Here is a 22593-nt window from a genome sequence, read left to right as displayed (position 1 = left end):
TTTTGTTTCTGGAGTAGGGAATAGGCTCTAGATTTCCACATTAGTGAGCTCCTTAAAAATAAAATTAGAAGGCTGATTTTCTTGTTTTTTCCAGCTTTCAATTAAACCAGATTATAATCATAATATGCAGCCCAACACGATTACAATTGTTCCCATTTGCTGAGGCTGGCATAGGCAATTTGCCTCAGAAGCACTTTCCAAAAAAAGATTACCAGAGACATTAACATTTCTCCTAATTCCAGCCAGTTCTCTCTAGCATACATTGCACACTACTATTCTCAGCTGTAGCTGCTTATTATTCTAGCAGCATGTTAATACCTTCCAAATTGTTCCATAGCCACACATGAGAAGTTATGCCCTTGATTTGCACAGGGCACTGGTAGAAACATGGCATGAGCAATGCTCCTTGAAGAGTTTATACTAGAATATTTTTTCTTAAGGCCAAAACAGTACTACATTGACTAGTAAACACAGATTTCAAAGACAAAGGGGGTCAGTGAGGCAGCCCAAAAAAAAATCACTTACCTTTCAAATCTTTACAGTGATTTTAAAAACCAATCTAATTAGTACACTTAGAATGACCCATAAAGTGGTAAGGAGAATAGACAAAAACGAACACTTGAGTAGCTTTTCCTTCGAGCATGCATGTGGCATTAAAACAACCTCAACATATTCAAGTGTTCTTAACACAAGTGCCAGAGAAGAAAGAAGTGTTGACAGTACATTTATGATGTCACTGCACTTCAAGTGTTAGCTGTTGATCTAAGCTTTTAAAGTCAGTTTGAGGTTTAACAGGGGTTTATTGGTAAGCTACATACAAAACTATGTTGGATTTCAGGCTTTTTTTGCTCTTCTTTGCGATGTACAGAAATGACCATCTTCCCAAAACACCCTGCTGACTTATACTGTTGATTTTGTATTACCACCACAGAAATGTGGAGAGTCTCAAGTCTGGTCTTTTCTACTCTTGGGAGAAGGTCTCTCAGATTTGCCTTGTGAGCTTTCATACTTAAATGACGAGCAATGAATCTTTGACAAAGACATCTTTTCAACTAAACGTGTTAGGCACTGAGGTTAAATAGGTGTTAAGAAAAAACAAAATTCCCAAGTTTCAGATAGGCCTTGTCTGCAGTAGGGAATTTTACTAAAAACAATCCCACTAGTGCTACTACATTGCGGGACGTTGCTGGTGCAGAGTAGAGCTTTTACCACTCTGTCATTTTGACCTGCCCTAAGCAGAGTTAGGCAACAAAGTAGTGAGAACACCAGTGGCTGCAGGATGTTCATCCACACTAATAGTCCCACCATTTCTACCACATTTGGTAGCAACAACAGGAAGTTTGTAGGACAAATGGTTAGCCTAGACAAAGCCGTAAAGATTTCGAGGGTGAGATCAGATCAGAATATTAAGGGAAAAAGAAAATTCCTTTTTGCAGAAATCTTTTAGGGCTTCTTTATATACAACACAGCAGTAAAAACAGAGTGCAAGCCAAATTTTATTTTTTTTTTCTCCCTTTCCAGGTCACTTTTAAAACACTGTCTGCTCAGCAAGGGGCCAAGCAAAAGTTTTTGGAACATGTTTAGAACCAGACACGTAATTCTGAAGAGTTTCCAAAGGAAGTCCATATAGGTCAGAGCGCCTTACACGCATGTGTGGTAGAACCTATTTTTAAAAACAGTGAGATGACATGGATTGTTTTCATTGGAGAGACAGCCTATCTTCATATTCTGCATAGAAACTGCAGTCTCAGTCAATTCTCCATTCCCTCTTGATACATGTAACTTCATTATTCCCAGTCACTTTGCATTTTGCTGGGCCAACATATGCAACTTGGGACTTATGTCTGGCCGAACTGGAGCACTTCATAGGGACTGGTGTTCATTCCTGCCTCTCTCTGCAGCCAAAGAGTATAATAACCCATGTTATCAAGCTACAAATGGGGTTTGTAGCACAGCTGGGGTTTGTACACGGGTGCTGGTTGAAAAATTTGACAAGAGTTACTCTGCCTGACAAAAGCCAGGAAATTCCTTGTTAAAACTGTCCGAAAGCTTCCCCATGTTTCAGTCTGTTCTGATTTGCAGTAAGCCAATTTTGAAGTCTCTCTTTCAACCGACTTGCATAATTGCCATTAATGAAAGTTACACACATCAATGGGAAAATGGATGCCTTTGCTATGAGTGAATTTCCAAACTGATGCTTATGTGTGTACAAATTTGTTAATGTATTTTAATATTCCAGAAGTGTAAGTTATTCATAGTTTATTCTTGGTTTCATGTTTCTTCTTGGATCTCTCATTTCCAGCTCAAGATAAGCTATACTTACAAACTACCACTTTTCTACACAGGGCATTATTATATACACCAGAATTACTGCAATTGTTTTTGTGGGTGCAGTTTGCTTTCCAAGAGGGGCTTATTTCAGATTTAGCAACTTTAATGTCCATCCTACCGAGGCCCTGGTTTTCATCTAATAAAACCATGGGTTAAGCAAACTGGAGATCAAGCAAGTCGCATAAGTTTAGTGATCAACCAGGATTAGAATCCAGGTCATTGCTCTAACTGCTAGTCTATGCTGTCTTGCAATGTAACTTTAAAAAAGTGGAAGAGGACATTGCTAAAACACACACAATATGGAATGACAGGAAAGCACAATTAACTCCCAAAGCTGAGCCATGGACAACGTTGTGCAATGACTGGTTTTTCAGACCACAAAATGTGAAGTAATGCCACAACTGAAGCCAATGAACCTGTTATGATCCACTTGCAGCCTACCTGGACAAGCTCTCGGTATGCAGATTTCGCAAGATTATATGGTACTAGAAGATTTGATGCCAGAAAATAGAGCACTTCCAAGCCAGTGAAAATCATGGCAAATTTGTTGATGACGACAATGGTTTCCAGAGGGACGAGGCACAGCCGCGCCAGCAGAGGGAGCATGTGAGCAGAAAAGAGCCAGATCTGTTTGGTTTTCATGACGCAGGAGCACAGGGTGCATACCACCAGCTGACCTGAAAACATGACAAAATATTTTATAGCAAGCTGTTCACCTCCTCCAGGAAAAACATCTTAATTTAGCTTTCCAGTAAAGCATCTAACAGTATCCAGTTCTATCATGACAGTTCTGCTAACTACAGCACACCTGTTACGAAACTGGATTTTCCTGTATCTTCGGAGACTCACACACGACATCACCCTCAGAGTGCATGCTGGATACGATCTCACGGTGTGTCGTAAGAAGAAGTTTTATCAGAGAAAAGGCTGACACACCAAGTATAGCTTCTATCTGCTCGCTGAAAGGAAGGACCTTGGAACAAGCCCTACGACCACTGGGCAAATCATCTCTTCGCCCCTCCCGTTAGCTTCACACACATATGTACATACGGCTGAAGCCCAACTGTGCTGTCATTTCTTCCTGAGATAGGAGGAAGAGAAGGAGTGGCTGGGGGGCTATCCGGAGACCACTCTCCGGCCGCTCAGTCTGTTGGCAGAGCAGAGAGCGGTGGCTGCTGGCCCGGTACCCAGCTCTGAAGGCAGGCACCACCCCCAGCAGGAGCACAGAAGTAAGAGTGGCATGGACTATTCATTGCTGTGGGTAAAATGTGCACAGCAAGTCTCCCCCCCTCAGCTCCTCTCGCACCTCCAAATACTTTCTGTGCCCCCCAGTTTGAGAACCTCTGGTCTAGAGAATACTTAGTCCTGCCTCATTGCAAGGGACTGGCCTAGATCTATTGAGGTCCCTTCCAGTACTACATTTCTAGGATTTTATGGTTTGCACACAACTCTCAAGCAGACATGCCAAATCCGTGGGAAAAAAATGCAGAAATTGGGCTTGTTTTTGGCTTAATTGGCTTGTAGCTTGTTTGGCTTGTAGCCTTTTTTTTTTTTTTTTTTATCGGCTCCTTGCAAGCAGGGGCAAGTGGGGGAGAGAGTCGGGGGAGCACAGCAGGCCCACCACAGTCCCAGACTGCACGCCAGGGGGAATCTAGTCACAGAGTATTGGGATTCTTAGGGATTGGCTTGTTTTGGCCTTGTTTTGAAATGGAATTAGCTTGATTTTTGGCTTATTGTGAAAATCGGGGCTTATTTACCACGTAGAAGTTGGCAACTGTGCTTTCAAGCTGCACTTTGCACTATATTCTCAAAAGTATATTTCTCAGGAACATAAACAACACATTTCCAGCAAGTAAACTTAGTATATTTGCCCTGTCTGCTGCCTCCCTTCCTTGACTATGGTTCTGAGAGAACATTTTCCTTTAAATGGATAAAGGAAACAATGAAGACCCCAAATCCCTCCCTCTATCATTTTTCTGCTCTGTCCATCCCCCGTCACCCACTCTCATCTCTGTCCCCAGTACATGAAATTTGTTCGCAGATGGGAGAAAATCTTTGAGGGAGCCCTGGTTAAAATACCCGCAGCACATCACTGTGCATTAACAATTTTCTGTTACTCAACTGCTTGTACAGTCGGATTGACTCCAGTTACTGTGACTCACAGTAACTAAGGCAACCCAGCTTTATAGACAAAAGAATACCAAAACTAACACCAATCTTTTTTGGGTATAGGCATGACGTAATTATCTAAAGTGAAGTTTTACCACAGCACCAATTTGGTATCCTTGGGCTTTGTCTACACTAGCACTTTTGTCGGTAAAACTTTGGTCAGTCAGGAGTGTGAAGTAACACCCCCTTGACCAACGTAAGTTTTACCAACGGACGTGCCCGTGGGGAAAGCAGTATGTCGGTGGAGGACACTCTCCCACCAACATAGCTACCACTACTCGTGGGGGGTGGTTTAATTATGCCGACAGGAGAGAGCGACGACATGGGAGACCTTGCAGGAGCGCAGCTGCAGCGGTACAACTGTGCTGCTGTAAGGTCTGTAGTGTAGACATAGCCTTATACTTCTCTTATAAAGAACGTCACTGGATCTCTCTTGATTCTGAAGAGCAGGACCACAGATCTAAGTTTCATCTGACAGAAAGTAGTGCGACCACGTTCCCTTACTAATCAACATGCCAAATGTGTAGCAAGTCAATGTTATGCTAACTCCCTGAGAATACCCAGCAGTCTCCTCTTCCACCTTTGGAATCTAAGCACTGACTGAAAATTACTTGTCGCAGGAGGGAGGCTGTATGTCACCAAATTAAATAAACCAACTACTTTATCTCACGGCTCTGATCTGCTCTCTCAAATCAGTGTCGTGTCATTTGTCTACCCCTTCAGAGAGGATATGAAAAGATCTCTGACGGGACTTTTGATGAAAAGGTACTCCCCATTCCATGCTAGCAACAGCATGTTTGTTAAAGATAGCTAGAGAGAGAGACAGAAAGAACTTGGAAAGACAGTCAGATTATCTTGGGGAGGTGGTATTATGTGATAAAAACCATTGACAACATAAGGTGATATAATTAGTCAAAAGAAAGGAACTTGTTCTGAATGTCAAAACAGAAGAACAGACTGTGCCAACAAACTTAATAACCCTCAACAAATCCACTCGTCTATTGGCATTCTGAAAGTTGCAAACCATGGGCTGAGTGATGTGTTGAAGCAGTGCTTATGTACCCTGTCTCCTGCAGAATTTAAGAGCTCTTCTTCAGGGAAGGAGAAAGTAGGGAACAAGGACGGCTGTCTCCTGTGGTGCGCCTGAGCTCAGAGCACAAAAACATTTTTCTGCTCCCAAGACCTCTGCACAGTTTTAGCAGCCTAAATCATCTAGCTCATGAGCTAATAGAAGACTTGTTGCAAGCAAGCTGACATGGTAAACCTTTCCTCCAAATCATTTAATAGAGAACTGTCTGTGTTTTCATAGAATCATAGAATAACAGGGTTGGAAGGGACCTCAGGAGGTCATCTAGTCCAACCCCTGCTCAAAGCAGGACCAATCCGCAATTTTTACCTCACATTCTTAAATGGCCCCCTCAAGGATTGAACTCACAACCCTGGGTTTAGCAGGCCAATGCTCAACCCACTGAGCTATCCCTCCCCCCTCCACCTCCCCACAAAAGGCTGATGCTGACAAATTCTCCCTTTCTTCCACATTAAGCCATTATGGTTTTTTTTTCAACTGTGGTTAAAATAGATATACACTATTGGGGTTACATCTTAAGAAGATTAATGTTGTGGGCAGCATAGTTTCCAAAGCCACTTAGCTTTGGAATTTTCCCAGCTAACATGCTCACAGGATGTCATGTTTATACAAGAGACAACCCTCAAATGATACTGCTTGCAGCACTAAGGCATATACTAGCAATCTCAGTCAGCAATGGTCAGCCTGAGCCACAGGCCTGCAGGAAGAAATGGCTGTTGAAAGCCCATTTACAAACACTGCAGACATGAGGGCTATAGGAATTTCTGTACATAAGAGGGAGGGAGTTTGGGTGCGGGAGGGGGGGTCAGGGCAGCGGGTTGGAGAATGGGAGAGGGTGCAAGGTGCTGGATCTGGGGGTGCTCACCTCTGGCTGCTCCCCACAAACGGCGACCTATCCTGGCTGCTCCTAGGTAGGGGCAGCACGCAGAGCCGCCTGCCGTACCTCCGCCTAGGAGCAGCCGGGACAGGTCACCGCTTGCGGGGAGATGCCTAAGGTTAACCCCGCCCCCCCCTCCCCGGATCAGGCACCCCACCACCACTCCCCAACCCCACCCCCAAACTCCCTCCCAGAGTCCACACCCCACACCCCCTCCTGGCCCCACACCAACTGGGCTATACACCAGAATTTCTATGAAGATCAGAACTGCTGGTTTATAGAGCTTTCCAGTCGGTGAAGTGCCAGATAAAACAGCTTTTACTGTGATGAAATCCTTCAACCTTAGCAAGAGGAATTGGAGAGGGCCTATCTTAAAAGATTTTTGACTTCCTACCATTCTATGAACACACTCTGTAAACATTCCTAAGTTCTCCCACTGAAATGTGGTAGGGTTCAGTGACCTTAATACCAAAACATGTTCTTTACTGGTCAAAGTTCATCTTGAGAAAAATTGCATGGAGTCAGTGCTAGAAAAAGGGATCTTCATATATGTAAATCACATATTTTTGCTGTTATGAGTAACACTTCTGAGAAAGAATAGCTCACGAGCCATCAAGTCAAGCTCAGTTAACCTCTGCATTTCAGTCAAAACTAGGGAAATAATATTACTGGCACTCAGAATTTAAAATAGTTATTTGCACCCTTGTAGGTCCACCTACACAAACTTCTGCATGGTAGAAGACATCTCTTAACCTCCAGATATGTCAGCTTCCCTGACTATATATAATGGGAATAGTGCTTACCTAACCCACAGGGCTGTTGAGAACGAATGTTTTTGTTCTGCACTTTTAAAGACAGAAGAATCGATCGTGCATACATGCTTGGTAATACTTGGAATTTCTACAATGCCTTCCATGTGAGGAATTCAAACAGATTTGAATTACATTGTTAAATTAAATCAGAGCCAGGGAGTCAGAGAGCTAGTCTATCAGCGAGACAGGAAGGGAGGAGAATTAATTTTAGGAACTGAAACTGTAAGGGTGGCAACTAACAACATGCTGGGTTTTATTAACTTAGTCTTGAAGGCAACACAGGCCATAGCATTCTCCACTGCTCCTGCCCTTGGACACTGAACCAAGGGACCTGTTGCCCCTAGATGAGACTCTCAGATCTCCCCCAACACATTCCAGGGAGCCAGAGACAAAAGTAAAAAAAACCCCAACATGTACTGTACCAGCACTCTCAGTAAATCAACCGTTTTAAATGAATTCCTATTTCCTGGGCAAATTTTCAGCCACACTAATCTCCTGTATGGAAAAGATTTAAAATCCTTCTGTAGGTACATACAAAAAACCACTCTGCACTTTTGATAGAAGCCTCCAGTGACTGACAGCATGTTTTTGTTGCTTCAAGAGGAGTCAAATCAGGTTAGCATGCCAAAATCTGTCTTTACTACAACTTAGTAGGTTCGTTTTGTTACATGAAAAACCAAGTGAAACTAAAACTTTTACAATCTAATATTAAGGAAACCAGGCACCGTGAGAGTTTTAATTTATAAGCAAAGTTGCAACCCAAGGGAATGTGTTATTAGTTAAGTTGTAGTAAATGAACCCCCCCACCCCGAAGATAGAATTACATCATAAGGCAGCATGGATCCAATCATCTCCATGGAAAAATACATATTATTACTATTTAAAAACCTATAAATGTCTGTAATGGTAAGAGACACTCAGGCCCAAGAAATTAAAAAAAGGTGCATGCAGAAGAGATCAGGAAGAGAATTAAGAAACAAGTAGTTATTTCTGCCACCCCTTAGATGTTTAAACTGCACTTACCTATTAAGGCGGTCATGAAACGATTCATGGAGAGAGGTTCTAAATACATTGGCCCTTCATATCCCGACTCCAACTCACTCTTAACATAATCCCTAATGAACAACAACAACAACAAAAAATTAAGAAGTCTCTAACCAGCTTGAAAGGAATTTACTTTATATAATATGCACCTCTGCGGCACACTGTATTTAACAGACTGAAGTTACAAGAAAGTTTTAGAAAGAAACCATTTCACTTTTCAGTGATGCCAATTTAAATATTTCTTTTCTATCCATCAGTTTTTCTCCTCCCAGCTCCACGTCAAGCAGTTTTGTAACTGGAGGGATGAGCAAAAATGTCCTTCCAATTCATTTGCTGGTGAAACCGCTGTCAGCTTTTTACTAAATGGTCATTTGTACCACTTTAAAAACCTGTCTCTTTAAATGGAGAAGTGTCAAATCATATTTGACTTCAAAAGAACTACTCATGCTTAAATTTAGGAACCAGCTTAAATGCCTTGCTGAATCACAACCTAAATTAACAAATTACACAAACCTCTCAAAACGTGTATTTTAATGAATGGTGCTCAAGTTAAATTAGTGACTGAGTAGTTTTAACTTGGACATGCAGCCCAGCAAGCTGGGGAGGGTATCAGAAAACATTTTACAACAAGGTGAACTTCTCTACTTTAACATATTATGTATAATGCAACAATTTTTGTTTCAGTGATCATATGACCCTTCCCTCCTATAGTATTCCAGCATTGCTGGTTTGGAATGAAATATTCCACATGTGGCTGTCTTCAAGAACTCCAACATAAGAGAATAACTTATTTTTATCATCTGCACAAGTAACTCACTTCCTTTTAGTGGTGAAATTTAATTTCCTCAATTTAGTATATGAAAATCCAAACACCCCCTATCTTGACCAACAAGAATGCATTGCCACCAACTGAAGTATGCATGGAAGGAGATAGCAGCTTAAGACACCATGATTCAAGAGCAACAGACCATTTAGGAAAAGCAGAGGTCAAAGTTCTATGAAACCAGCCAGTTTTTGTTCTTTGTGTAATAGCTAGAAGGCACTCCTCTCTCCAACCCCACCCCTCATCGCTCCCCATCTCGTCTAATTTCTTTTTTTTGTTTTTAAACCTAAGTACCAGGTGACGTTCATACTTAACATTAACACTTGAATGTCTATCATAGTGCTTCATAAAAACAAGTCATGGACAGCTGAAATAACGTGATGTACATAATTTACGTATCTGTGTCACTCTTGGTATTTATTTATTTGCATTGCTCCCTCAGTAGAATATGTATAGTTAAAGGGAAGGGGGACAAATTCACATACCCATATGTACCCACACACATTTTCGATTATTTAAGAACAGGATAGCGTGCACAAGTCCAATATAAGCATTCTTCCACTAAAGATGAGGATTGGGAACATTGCAGTGCAAATGAGAAGAGAAAATATATTGATGCTCTGCCTGCTTCACACCTTTACGGAGATGGGGTAAATGGGCTGCTTGCCCTGGAACCAGTTCTTTGGCTCCATTCCTGCCAGGGAAGGAGGGGGCTGAGGCAATCTTGTCAGGTCCGCATTGCATCTTGCCGGGCAGGTCCAGTCTCTCCAACCCTTCTGGTTGGCTAAGGTGACATCACCTGGACCAGGCTGTGACGGAGACAGCATCCTGCCCGCAGAGCTGGCTGAGTTCCAAAGCAGTAAGGAGGAAACAGGGTAGGCAAACCCTTCATTTTGCCTCTGGCTTTTCATGGCCTGCCTTGCTCCCCAAAGCTTGCAGGGGTGCCAGCCACTGCAAATACCTAGAAGAGGAGCAGAGCTGAGAGGACAGTCTTCTTAAAAATCTGAAACAGCCCTGGGATACAATTGGAAACTAAATACATGATTAAACTAAACTGCTAGCCTAAACATTTGAAATAAAGTTTGTTATTTCCTTCGGAGAAGCTCTGCAGAGAGGAGGACTGGCTGAGCCACTAGCTGCTGGGGAGGCAGAAAAAAACCTGGAGGAAACTTCAGGATGCGGGGCATTCCCTGCTGCCAGTGACTGACAAGTCTGGTTCTGCCCCCAAGCAGGCGGAAGTACTCATGGTAATGGATCTGTGGACCTCTGCAGAAAGAATATGAACATTTAGCACCTCCAAATAAAAAGGACATATTGGGACAATATAGCAGTCACTCCAGTTAAAGCAAAAGCAACCTATTAACAGATATCCCCATATCAAATGAAAGAGGAAAGTCCTTCCCTTCACTTGAACATAGAAAGTGCATGTGACTCGCTGCTAGTTATCCAACAAATTCACACTGCTTTAATGCAACTATGCCCTGGGATTCAACCTTGTGCCAGTTAAACATGGAGAAATACTCCAGCTCTATCCTGACTTGATAAACAGTTATGCTTTCACCCTGCAATTCACCTTCTCATTTGCAAAAGGTCTCTGGAATTCAGAAGTTAATCTCAAGTAGTAAAAACAAACACTTCAAAAATCTGTTCTACGTGTGACAGCCCTGCTTGCTCAATGCAGATTTTCAGGCATCACAGTACGTGCCAAGTATGCTGAAATGGGGCTCTTTAGATAGTAATCTGCATTAAAATACATGAGGATGGAGGAGAAATCTAGAGGATTGGTTCTAGAAAGAACATTTGTCCTTCTCTTCCCAACACCAGTTATACACAATTCCTCTTCTCTGCTCAATGCTGGTGATAAGCAATACTTTTCTTCTTTGAACGGCGGTGCTGTGGGGTGATATATCACCTGTGCCGGTCACCTCTTCAGTCCTCAAAATGTCTCTGGAGAGGAGACTGATTCCTCCAGAGTGTATCTTGGGTCCTTGCCTAGCTTTTATCATGGATATTAGTATTGAGGGCAGTGCCAGGTCTCTGGTCCCCTGATCCACTCCCGTTCTGACTGAAGACGTAGGAGCTCTGTCCTTGAAGGAGAGATGTTTTCCTTCCAGCACGTCCCTTCAGTTTTGGAGCTATATTTGAGCTCTGTCTAGCTGCATAAGTCTGTGTTCCTTTACCTCTGGGAGCAGGTGCTGGCTTTATTGGCTGGGGCTGTCAGCACTGAAGATTTCATCAACACAGAGGTGGTCAGTGCCTAAGATGTCAGTGCCAGTTCTACCAGAGTCCTCTTTGCCTTCTTTCTGCTGCCCGATCCAGATGTATGATTTGCCCTCAAAGGAATGCTGTCCCATGCTGGTTTAGCTGGCCTTGCTCTGGTAGTGATGATCACCTCTGGGTTTGAAGTGACCCACGTAGACTGCTCTAGCTGATGTAGTTTGAGCTGAACATCCCTGGATTTGCAGACCCTGAAGAAAAGGACTTGCACACAGAGCACATGGAGCTCTCCCCTAGGTAGAATATGCATTAGCAATTATCCCCTATAAGGATCAGTCCATGGCAGTACGGGCAGGGTTTGGAATCCACCATGAGGCATGGTGATTGGTGCAAAGCACCTCGCACCAATGTTCAACAGTGTCACGGATTGGGGATGGGATTATTGGGAACATCCCTCAATTGGGAGCGTGTAGATAAAAAGTCTCAACAAACCTGGTTAAGAAAACAACAACAATGTAAATGTCTTTAAAGGGAGTAGCTGGTCAGACACTCACTGGGTTCATTCTCACGGCTGTGGGTGGTACGAGAGAACTGAGAAAGGGTGGCAACCCCTACACCCTTTATGTACTCAGATGGGAGAACAAAGAGGCACAGGGCACATGCATGGCCATGACAGACACTGCTATTCAAGAGTAACATTTAGCCGTATGGAGTGGAAATCTATCAACTGCATGCTGTTACTCTGAAACCTGTCATTATGCAAGGCACTGCATTTAGCCGTATGGAGTGGAAATCTATCAACTGCATATTAGTCTCTAAGGTGCCACAAGGACTCCTTTTCTTTTTGCTATTCAAGAGACTCTGATCTCAAGTGCACGTGCACCTACAGTAGATCCACACTGACACACACTCAAAGGAGATCTGATGCATTCATTTTTCTACAGGCTTAACTGCAGCAACATTTGAAGGAAAATAATTTATATTGTGACAGCGTAACAGATCTGTAAAGTACATCATTATAAAACTGTAGCACAATTTTTAAAAAAAGTATTTGTAGTTGAGTAGAATCCTAATTTCTTATCCAAAATTAGTGAAACATCACAGCAGTGATTTTCTTATTACATTACATTAGCAGCACAAGCATAATGATCTTCTGATACAGATATTCAGAAGAGGCCACGAACAGCTGCAGTGCCATACAAAGATGCTGACAGGACTGAGTGTGCGCACTCAATTTTGGTCAATTAAAGCTTTATTAAGCTGCAGCTTTTACGTCTCAGAATCGTTCATTCTACTGGAATAGTGTAAAAACAATTATTTTCTTATTAAATAAAATGTCTCATATGATTTGTGTTAGCTTTATATTTATGTCCTAATTTTCTAAGATCAGATTTCCAGATTTACTGCTGTTGGGAATGCAGCTCTAAAGCCAATCCAGGTTGGAAAGTTAAAAAAAGAAAGCCACTCACAATCAACTAGGAATAACTAAGGCTGCGAGTTTGTCACAGAGGTCACGGATTTCGTGACTTTCTGGGACCTCCATGACTTTGGCAGCGGCCAGTGCGGCTCACCCAGGGGTCAGCTCCCGGGCCAGCCGCTGCTTGGGCAGTCTCAGGCCACCGCACACACCCTCCTCCATCTACAGCAGCAGCAGGAATTTGGGTTTGGGGCCTGAGATGGGGTGAGGGCTCTGTGTGGCGCTTACCTCAGGGTGGAGGTTCCCCGGGAGCGGCAACATCCCTCAGATCTTAGGCAGAGGCATGGCCAGACAGATCTGCGTATTGCCTCCGCCTGCAGGCACTGTCCCCGCAGTTTGTAGCCAATGGGAACTGCAGAGCCAGCACTCAGGGCAGAGGCCACGCTTCCACCTAGAAGCTGAGGAAGGGGGATGTCACTGCTTATGGGGAGGTGCGGATCCAGGTACGGAGTCTGCCAGCCCCACCCCAGCACCTGTGGTGCCCCCGCGTCACCCCCCCAGCCCAAGATTTAGTCAGGGGCATATAGTACAAGTCATGGGCAGGTCAGGGGCCATGAATTTTTGTTTACTGCCCATGACCTATCCGTGACTTTTACTAAAAATACTCATGACTAAAACAGCCTTAGGAATAACCTATATTTCTAAACAAAGGGACAATTCAGATAGTGCTTATATTTGACTCATACTTTTACATTCTCACACATGGAAGAAAGGGTCTTCCGTTTTTAACAAAGGTGCTTTGTAGTCAACTGTTGTAACACACAGCGGTTATCTGGCCCAATTGTGTCATGCCACTGTCATTTACTTTGGTTAATCAGTCTCCTCAATTAATGTCAAACAAGCCCACCAAAAAACAACTTGATGTTTCATGTCTTGTGTCATATGAAAAACAAATTAAGTTAGATATAAAAATAGTTCCTGCTTGTTATTCCCCCCCACTGGAACCCCATAATTCTCAATGCTGCCAATTGTGGGATAGAACCACAGCACAACAGGAAAACAAGGCATATGCAATGATTCAGGGTTCTTTTCTTTAACATAAGCACAATTTCCAGCACTACTCATTACTATTTCCAGTGAAAGAGTGTATAATAGCATGGTTTGTGCAAGAGGCTGATGTAACTGTGTATAAAATAGAGGAGCATCTACTTTTCATGAGGGGGAATGTGAATCTGCCTTTCAGGTTAGCTTGGATAGGAACATAAGAACGGCCATACTGGGTCCCACCTAAGGTCCATCTAGCTCAGTATCCTGTCTTCTAACAGTGGCCAAAGCAAGATGCTTCAGAGGGAAAGAACAAAAACAGGCAATCACTGAGTGACATTCTGAGTGGAAACCTGAAACCAGAGCCAGGAATAAAACCCAGATGTCATGACTCTTAGTCCTGTGTCTTAACCACAAGTTATTCCAGAAGTGGAACAGCAGCACTGGAAACAGAAGTTCTCCAGTGATTCAAAAATTCCAAAAGGCTGCACATAACATCAGCTGGCATTCTTGACTAAGTAAATCCTGCTGTTTCACATTTTAAAGTTGTCTGTCAACCATGGTGTGTTTGTAGTTCACCAGCGCTACTTCCTCACCCATCTTAAACAGCATGCCAGCTAATGAACTGCAGTAGATTCAACACCAAGTTATTCAAACGATTTAAAACTAAATAGCAATACCGCATTAGACTATTTGAAAGAATAGTCTGAATACCTGCTTCTTGTAATTTTAGTACATTAAATCTACTAGACAATATAAAAAGCAAGCTGGATGCTCAATAAAGTGACAATATGTACAGTACAGAGCATATCTGTACATTAGTCACACTTCATACTGTACTTTTAATGTGAAAGACCCTGGTCGAACCTGAAAACTTTTTGAGGGGTGCTAAGAGTGGTGGTCCTCCCATTATTACTGTCATAAGCTGCTGTGGGGAGCCTACCACCAGTCAAGGATGACTGGACCAAGCTCCCGCCAAAACCAGTCCGTACTGCTCCAGGGGAATGGGTAAATTTGCTCGAGAATGTCAGCAAGCCACACTTTAGCCCTGTCAGCAAGCTCAGTGCCCCAACATGGCTCTTCATCTGGCTAGACTTTGCTCTACTACTAGACTGTTGATTTGATCCAATTGTATTTTTAAAACGGAGCCTGTTTTATGTGCAGTGCTAGTGAAAGTGAAAAATTAGGGTTGCAGGTTTGTCACAGTGGAGAAAAAGTCACAGATAGCATGATTTTCCCATTTGTCCAAGCTTTGTGTGCATACCCATGTGCGTGATTTTCCTGCTGTGATAGCTCCAAGGGGCTGGGCCGGCAATGCCCAGACAGAGAGGCGAACTGGGGTGCACGGCGTTGCAGCTTGGCTTGGCCTGGTCACCCCTCCATCATGACAGGGGAGCAGCTAGGTCAAATTTCAGTGAGAGGCATTGCGATAGGGCGAGCAGGGTACAGCGCTGCTCAGATTTGGCCCACCTGCCCTAACGGAGGTGCAGCCAGGCCAAACCTGAGTAGAGCAGCAACTCTGTGCACCAGGTCACAACGCCCAGAGCGGGAAGCCAGGCCCAACCCCATAGGGCCGAGCTACTCCATGATTTTATATAAAAATGCCATGGCAAATCTGCAGTCCTAACTACATTTAAATGAAAATCTTGCGTATTAACTCGTTATTAGGAATTGTCTAATAAATCTGTGGAGCTGAGTACCAATACAGTAATGGTTCAAACAATACAGCAATACACTTTCATAAATCCTATGTCTCACAATATTCATAAGTTGATACAGTAAAATTAAAAAATTACAGTGAAAAAATAATCAGAATTAAAATCCAACAGGGGGCCATGCAAAGACTGTATATAAATTGAAGTTTATGCATTCTTTCCCCTTTTTTCAGGTTAAAAGACCACAGCTCAAGGCTGCAGAAGTCAAGGCACTCACTCTGAATCTTCTATCTGCATGCCCTCTGGAACAAAAGCCCACCTGCATTTGATGAACACCCGAGAGAGCACGCACACTTAGGATGTCATATTAGTATCCTTATTCTGATTTAAACCCAAGATCTTAAAACAAAGTTAGGCTTCTTTCTCTAGTAAGAAAATACAGTATTTAAAATACTAGGACAAACATCTGTAAACTACAGCTAGAAAAGCTCAGGATTCCCAGGGGAATAATTAGGAAGCCATCCTCCTTCCTATCCAGAAAATATGAGGCCACAATGCTCTCCCCCACATTCAGAACACCATTAAAGGAAACCCTAACAGCCACGACATCAACACATCGTAACTGCCCCAAAACCTCTATTTAAACTTTCCTTGATAATGAACAGATTTAACCAAAAGGGAAGTTTCAAAGCATTTGCTGGAACAACAATTTTACCATGTAAATAACAAACCTACCATTTTATACAAATCAGTTTAAGATGATGTTTTCAAATATTTTCCACCACTGGGCGTCAAAAGGATCAGGTCCAATGCCACACTTCAGATATTTCTTTGGGAAGCCTCCTAACAAAATGATAGTTTTTCAGGCTCCAATCCAAGCCTTTAATCGAAGTGAGGGGTTTTATTTTGGATTAAATATATTCAGCAACACCGAAAGAACAAATGAAAGATTTACTTCGGTTGATTGTATCATCGCAGACCTTTCCACTGCGTCTCACTTTACATTTTAGACCCACTCGTATTTGGCGTGCTTATTTATTACTGTAAGATTTCTAATCAGAACTACTGATTTATGAAAGTAAAATAATGGACAATATAATTTATGATAAAGAAATTCATATTCCAGTATTAAAGTTTCCAACACTATTATTCTACACTTATCCCTCTCTATGGCTCTTTATTCCACATTTTCTCCTTTGTCTAGGCACCAGCAAGTTGAAAGGAACAATCTGTCTCATTCTCCTAGTAAAACATTTGTGAAACTCAAAGAGATACATACAGGCACTCTCTCTTCTTGGTCCAACAGAAATTATGTGCATCACAAAAGCAATGTATTTTCATACTGGATGGGAGAGAGACCCCCCTGTGATGGCTAGGGAAGACTGATGGGGGATTTTAAAATAAAGGCTTTATGGGCCCAACACTGGCCCACATGTCCACGATCCAACACTGAAGTCAATGGAAAAGATCAGGCCCCACACGTCTTCCAACAGAAATGGAGCAGAATTGGTGTTAATCCTGTAACTTCTTTTCAACACATGGAAAGACAGGATATATTCCAGACAGCTAAATGAAAGAAAAAACAGACCTTCCGCTCTGTGTATGGCTACTACTGGCAAAATATTAATTACATAGTTTTTCAGATTTGAAAACCAAGTCGTGTGAAAAATTTCACACATTCTTACCTGGAGATCTGGTGCCCAGCATACAGCAGCAGTGCAGTCAGAAAGTACAGGTAGAGCTGAACCAGGTGCTGTCTAGGTAAGGTTAGGAGCACAACACTTAAGATGTAACCTGGAGCAGAAATCAGAAGTTGAAATGAAACCTCTGATGTCTTTTTAAAACTCTTAGACATCACTCTCTTACTGCAGGATTTTAAAAAAACAAACATGCACCTGGATACAAGAGAGGAAAAACACACAGGTAGCATACATGCATATACAGCTCCATTCACTTCAGTCAAGTTGCATCTACTTATATCAGTGGTGAAAACCACCTATGATATTTTGGCAAAAGTCAAAGTGATTGCAAGATTTGAAACAAGACAAGAGAAAGATGTGTGTCCAGGCTTCCCTCTTCCCTTGGGCACATGTTTAAGTGTAGATAAATTTCAGCACTAGCATAAGCAAAATATCTTCATTGTAGGGAATAAATATCAGTGAATATATCCACCACATTCACAAAATGATCAAGTTACAACAATGTAAAGACTAATGCATTACATAGATACATTTAAGACCTTCATTTGTATGTTAAGCAAAATTAAACTTGTAAATTACTTCAGTTCTCTCACCATTCATTTTCAAATCTGAAATCCCTGCTTAATACCACAATTTGAGACTGAAATTTAGGTTCTTCTCTACACTGCTCCAATTCAGGCAAATTCCCAGGTGATGCTTTTTCAAGCAAGGGCACACTCCAATGGCGACAATTACATCTTTCCTCGCCTCCACCTGGGATTTGCACCGCAGCTACTTCAATGGCTGTCTAGCATTTGCGGAAATTGAGGAAAATTACCAATGAATACACAGCTTTACTGTTCAAGAACAAAGCCTGGTTAGTGAATAGCTCAAAGCAAGAAACAAGATGTTGGTCCTTCTTTTCACACATCTTTCTATCCGGATGCTTAAATAAAGTAGACATTGCAAAGCCTGCTTCTTCAGGGATTCAGTGATAAGTATCTAATGTTTGGCACTCCCTAGTATTTCCCCAAAGATACCATAGGGACAGAGAGCAGAAATCCTATGCACACCACATGTTGTCCTGTTTGTCCTTTGTTTTGAGCTCTCTGCCACAGAGATCCTAATTTCAGAGGTTAATAACTTAAGTGACTGCCACTAAAATCCATTCAGCAAATCTGTCAAGAGCAAAGGATTTCCTAGCAGCTAAGAACAAAACATCTTCAGAAGGGCTCATCACACAGATCATAGATATGCAGTAAATGCCACTTGTTTTAAAATATCATGCATCTACTTAGCAAATTCCCTACTTGGTCACAACCTTTTTAACTAGACTTGATTATGCTGTTTTGAGTATATTGTAAGATAGTTATGAGCATGAAACAGCACAGAGATTCTTGAATAAATATTCTAAGAATATATATATGAGTAGTTCAATAACAATTAGCTACTATAAGACAACCTACCAATCTGGTATGTCTCAATATTTAATAGGGTGCAATCCCAAACTAAGACAAATGTTGATGTAGAAACACTCCAATTCTCCTCAATTACCAGCAACTTAGTATTTCCCAACTCCATAAAGCTCTTGTAAAAGTGCACTCACTGAAAAAAAACAGCTAGCAATGAGCCCATAGAAAAAACTTCAGACCCATAAAATAGCCAAGCAATCAACAGTCCATTCAGGCATGTAAAAACTTCCTTATTCCATGTAAGGGTAGGTAGATAAAACTTATTTGCTCACCAATTTTTAAAAAAATACATCTATAAATGTACACTTGTAACAGCAGAGCCGTTTATTATAATTTTCCAAAATTTCCTGAAATCTTGCATTAAAAACACAAAGCTGTGATAAATTAAGGTGTCCATTGGAGGGTCACTATTTTCCAAAGTTCAAGGCACAGTTTACGCTCCCTGCTGCAAACAGGAACAGGACTATAATGCCACTGAATTTCCACAAAGCCCCTGAATGTTTTTCTTTTCTTTTGAGCTTTAAGTTCAATTAAATACAGCTATTTTGTGGAGCCTGAGACCTGGCACTGAAACAGTTTGCTTATAGCAATTAGGGTGTTTTAGATGACCTAAAAGAAAAGGAGTACTTGTGGCACCTTAGAGACTAGCCAATTTATTTGAGCATAAGCTTTCGTGAGCTACAGCTCACTCCATCGGTCTCTAAGGTGCCACAAGTACTCCTTTTCTTCTTGTGAATACAGACTAACACGGCTGCTACTCTGAAACCTTAGATGAGCTACATACTTCTAATTAATAAGGCAAACAAAACGTTCATAGAATCATAGAATATCAGGGTTGGAAGGGACCCCTGAAGGTCATCTAGTCCAACCCCCTGCTCGAAGCAGGACCAATTCCCAGTTAAATCATCCCAGCCAGGGCTTTGTCAAGCCTGACCTTAAAAACTTCCAAGGAAGGAGATTCCACCACCTCCCTAGGCAACGCATTCCAGTGTTTCACCACCCTCTTAGTGAAAAAGTTTTTCCTAATATCCAATCTAAACCTCCCCCACTGCAACTTGAGGCCATTACTCCTCGTTCTGTCATCTGCTACCATTGAGAACAGTCTAGAGCCATCCTCTTTGGAACCCCCTTTCAGGTAGTTGAAAGCAGCTATCAAATCCCCCCTCATTCTTCTCTTCTGCAGGCTAAACAATCCCAGCTCCCTCAGCCTCTCCTCATAAGTCATGTGTTCTAGACCCCTAATCATTTTTGTTGCCCTTCGCTGGACTCTCTCCAATTTATCCACATCCTTCTTGTAGTGTGGGGCCCAAAACTGGACACAGTACTCCAGATGAGGCCTCACCAATGTTGAATAGAGGGGGACGATCACGTCCCTCGATCTGCTCGCTATGCCCCTACGTATACATCCCAAAATGCCATTGGCCTTCTTGGCAACAAGGGCACACTGCTGACTCATATCCAGCTTCTCATCCACTGTCACCCCTAGGTCCTTTTCCGCAGAACTGCTGCCTAGCCATTCGGTCCCTAGTCTGTAGCGGTGCATTGGATTCTTCCGTCCTAAGTGCAGGACCCTGCACTTATCCTTATTGAACCTCATCAGATTTCTTTTGGCCCAATCCTCCAATTTGTCTAGGTCCTTCTGTATCCTATCCCTCCCCTCCAGCGTATCTACCACTCCTCCCAGTTTAGTATCGTCCGCAAATTTGCTGAGAGTGCAATCCACACCATCCTCCAGATCATTTATGAAGATATTGAACAAAACCGGCCCCAGGACCGACCCCTGGGGCACTCCACTTGACACCGGCTGCCAACTAGACATGGAGCCATTGATCACTACCCGTTGAGCCCGACAATCTAGCCAGCTTTCTACCCACCCTATAGTGCATTCATCCAGCCCATACTTCCTTAACTTGCTGACAAGAATACTGTGGGAGACGGTGTCAAAAGCTTTGCTAAAGTCAAGAAACAATACATCCACTGCTTTCCCTTCATCCACAGAACCAGTAATCTCATGATAAAAGGCAATTAGATTGGTCAGGCATGACCTTCCCTTGGTGAATCCATGCTGGCTGTTCCTGATCACTTTCCTCTCATGCAAGTACTTCAAGATTGATGTCTTCTATTTCTTGGCTAAATAGAAAATCACATTTTATCAGGTTTATCTTCTTCTCTATTCTCCACCTCCTCGTCTCTCATCAAACACATGAACAGCAACCACAAGGACTGCTGGGCAACATCATTCCTTAAGGCTGAACCTGTATTTAACTGTCCTATGTCACCCCAAGAAGAACTAGCTGGAAGAAGGGTCCTAATATTTGGCATGCCTGGCTTAAATCCCACAGACCAAGCAACAAGTTTTGGCTCTCTTTGGGATACAAGAACTAAGCAGATGTGCACTTCTGTAGCCGATGTTAAGGTCAAAGAAGGGCACACCAGGTTACGAAAATTCAATTAACAGCCTCAATTAAAAGACAGATGTGAAGGTGACTTCAGCTGGAAATTTGTTTATATTGTTTCAAAAGTGTTTAACCCTGTCACATTAGCAGGTGCCTGCTAAAACTGCCACTTGTTACATGTTTTTGTTACTTACTCAGTATCAAACAATCCAATCCAAACAATGTTTAATGTAATTGTAGCAAACCAGAAATCAACAACAAGCCTTCCTCCTTCTCAAATGCTCTGAGGACTTGAGGTGACAAAAAGGTGGCAACGCTCTCTAGTCTCATTCTCTTAATTCCTCCAATTCGCAATTAGGGGTTAGCACTTTCAGTGGTGCTGCCCAGTACTGTACCACTCTAAGACTAGTATCTCCTTCTCCAAATCTCACTTTAAACCCTCCCTTTTCACTTTAGCCCATGATTCACCCTAAATATCACAAGCTTTTCCCTTTACCTTGGTGTGCAGTCTTCCTTTGCTGTAACTACTTCAAGACTGTCTGCTATGTCCTTTCATATTTCATCTCTTAAGAGCAAAGAGATGGAAACAGATGACAGAGCAGGAAAGTCACTGTAGCAGAGTGTTTTAGAGCTACCGCTGAACAGGGCTATAGCATATTTGTAAAAGGCAAGAAAATTCAGCACTAAGGCAGTTACTGCATCCATAATGCATCCCTGTTGTGCTGGAATATTGTAGAACATACTGTGCTCATTCTTCCCTTTGTGATCACAACTCCAAATGAATAATGGGAGAAGAGACTCTCAGGGCTGGCCTTCACTACAGGGAGATATTGCATCAGGGATTGATTTAGTGGGTCCTGTGAAGACCCGTTAAATCAATGGCAGAGAGCTCTCTGGTCGACCTCAGTACTCCAGCTCCCAGAGAAGAGTAAGAGAAGTTGACCGGAGAGCGTCTCCCGTCGATGCAACTCAGTGAAGACACCCGGGTAAGTCTACCTGAGCTACATCGACTCCAGCTACGTTATTCATGTAGCTGAAGTAGTGGAACTTTGGTTGACTTACCCTGGTAGTGAAGACAAGCCCACAGACACCTCAAGGAGGAGAATGAAATTCAAGTGCAAATCAAAGGAAAGAACAGATCGTAACAGAGTTTGGAAACCCTTGGTTTAAAGGCCATAAATAGTGATGGTCCTCAATGCACTGCAGTTGGTAAGCAAACCAGCAGAGCCAAGATTGCCGCAGCAACTTTAGTGATGAACGTTGCAGTTCATGGATTCAGGCCAGAATTTCAGTGTTAATTTCTATGCAGTTTTTTGCATTTGCTATAATTATTTGTTTAAAGGGGAAACATATCAAGTAGTTTCTTTTTCATTTCATTATTTACAATTCCATTCTGAAGCTTGAAAAATAGACATTTTAAAACACATCACGCAGCAATATTCACATTTTTGCAGTAGAGGCCTTGTTCCAAGAAGCGGACCAACATCATTACCATTTGGGATGCCTCTGACAAACAAAAATGGAAAACAATTCATTAACAGGTTGGCTTGTTACAAGGAAGAGGAAGTGC

General features: G+C 42.4%; 1 protein-coding gene across 1 annotated transcript in view; it reads right to left on the bottom strand.

Moving 5' to 3' along the window:
* Positions 1 to 22593, bottom strand: part of RNF145 (ring finger protein 145) — a 56813-nt gene that overhangs the window by 15699 nt on the left and 18521 nt on the right. Inside the window, exons 3-5 of the mRNA XM_077824527.1 lie at positions 17162 to 17270; positions 8300 to 8391; positions 2773 to 3008 (exon numbers count right to left, since the gene is read on the bottom strand). Coding sequence (XP_077680653.1) covers positions 2773 to 3008; positions 8300 to 8391; positions 17162 to 17270 — 437 coding nt within the window. The remainder of the gene's footprint in view (positions 1 to 2772; positions 3009 to 8299; positions 8392 to 17161; positions 17271 to 22593) is intronic.

This window comes from Eretmochelys imbricata, chromosome 8 (genome assembly GCF_965152235.1).
Source record: "Eretmochelys imbricata isolate rEreImb1 chromosome 8, rEreImb1.hap1, whole genome shotgun sequence".
NCBI lineage: Eukaryota > Metazoa > Chordata > Testudines > Cheloniidae > Eretmochelys > Eretmochelys imbricata.
Note: the sequence above shows the minus strand (reverse complement) of the source record. Positions and strands in the feature narration are given on the sequence as shown.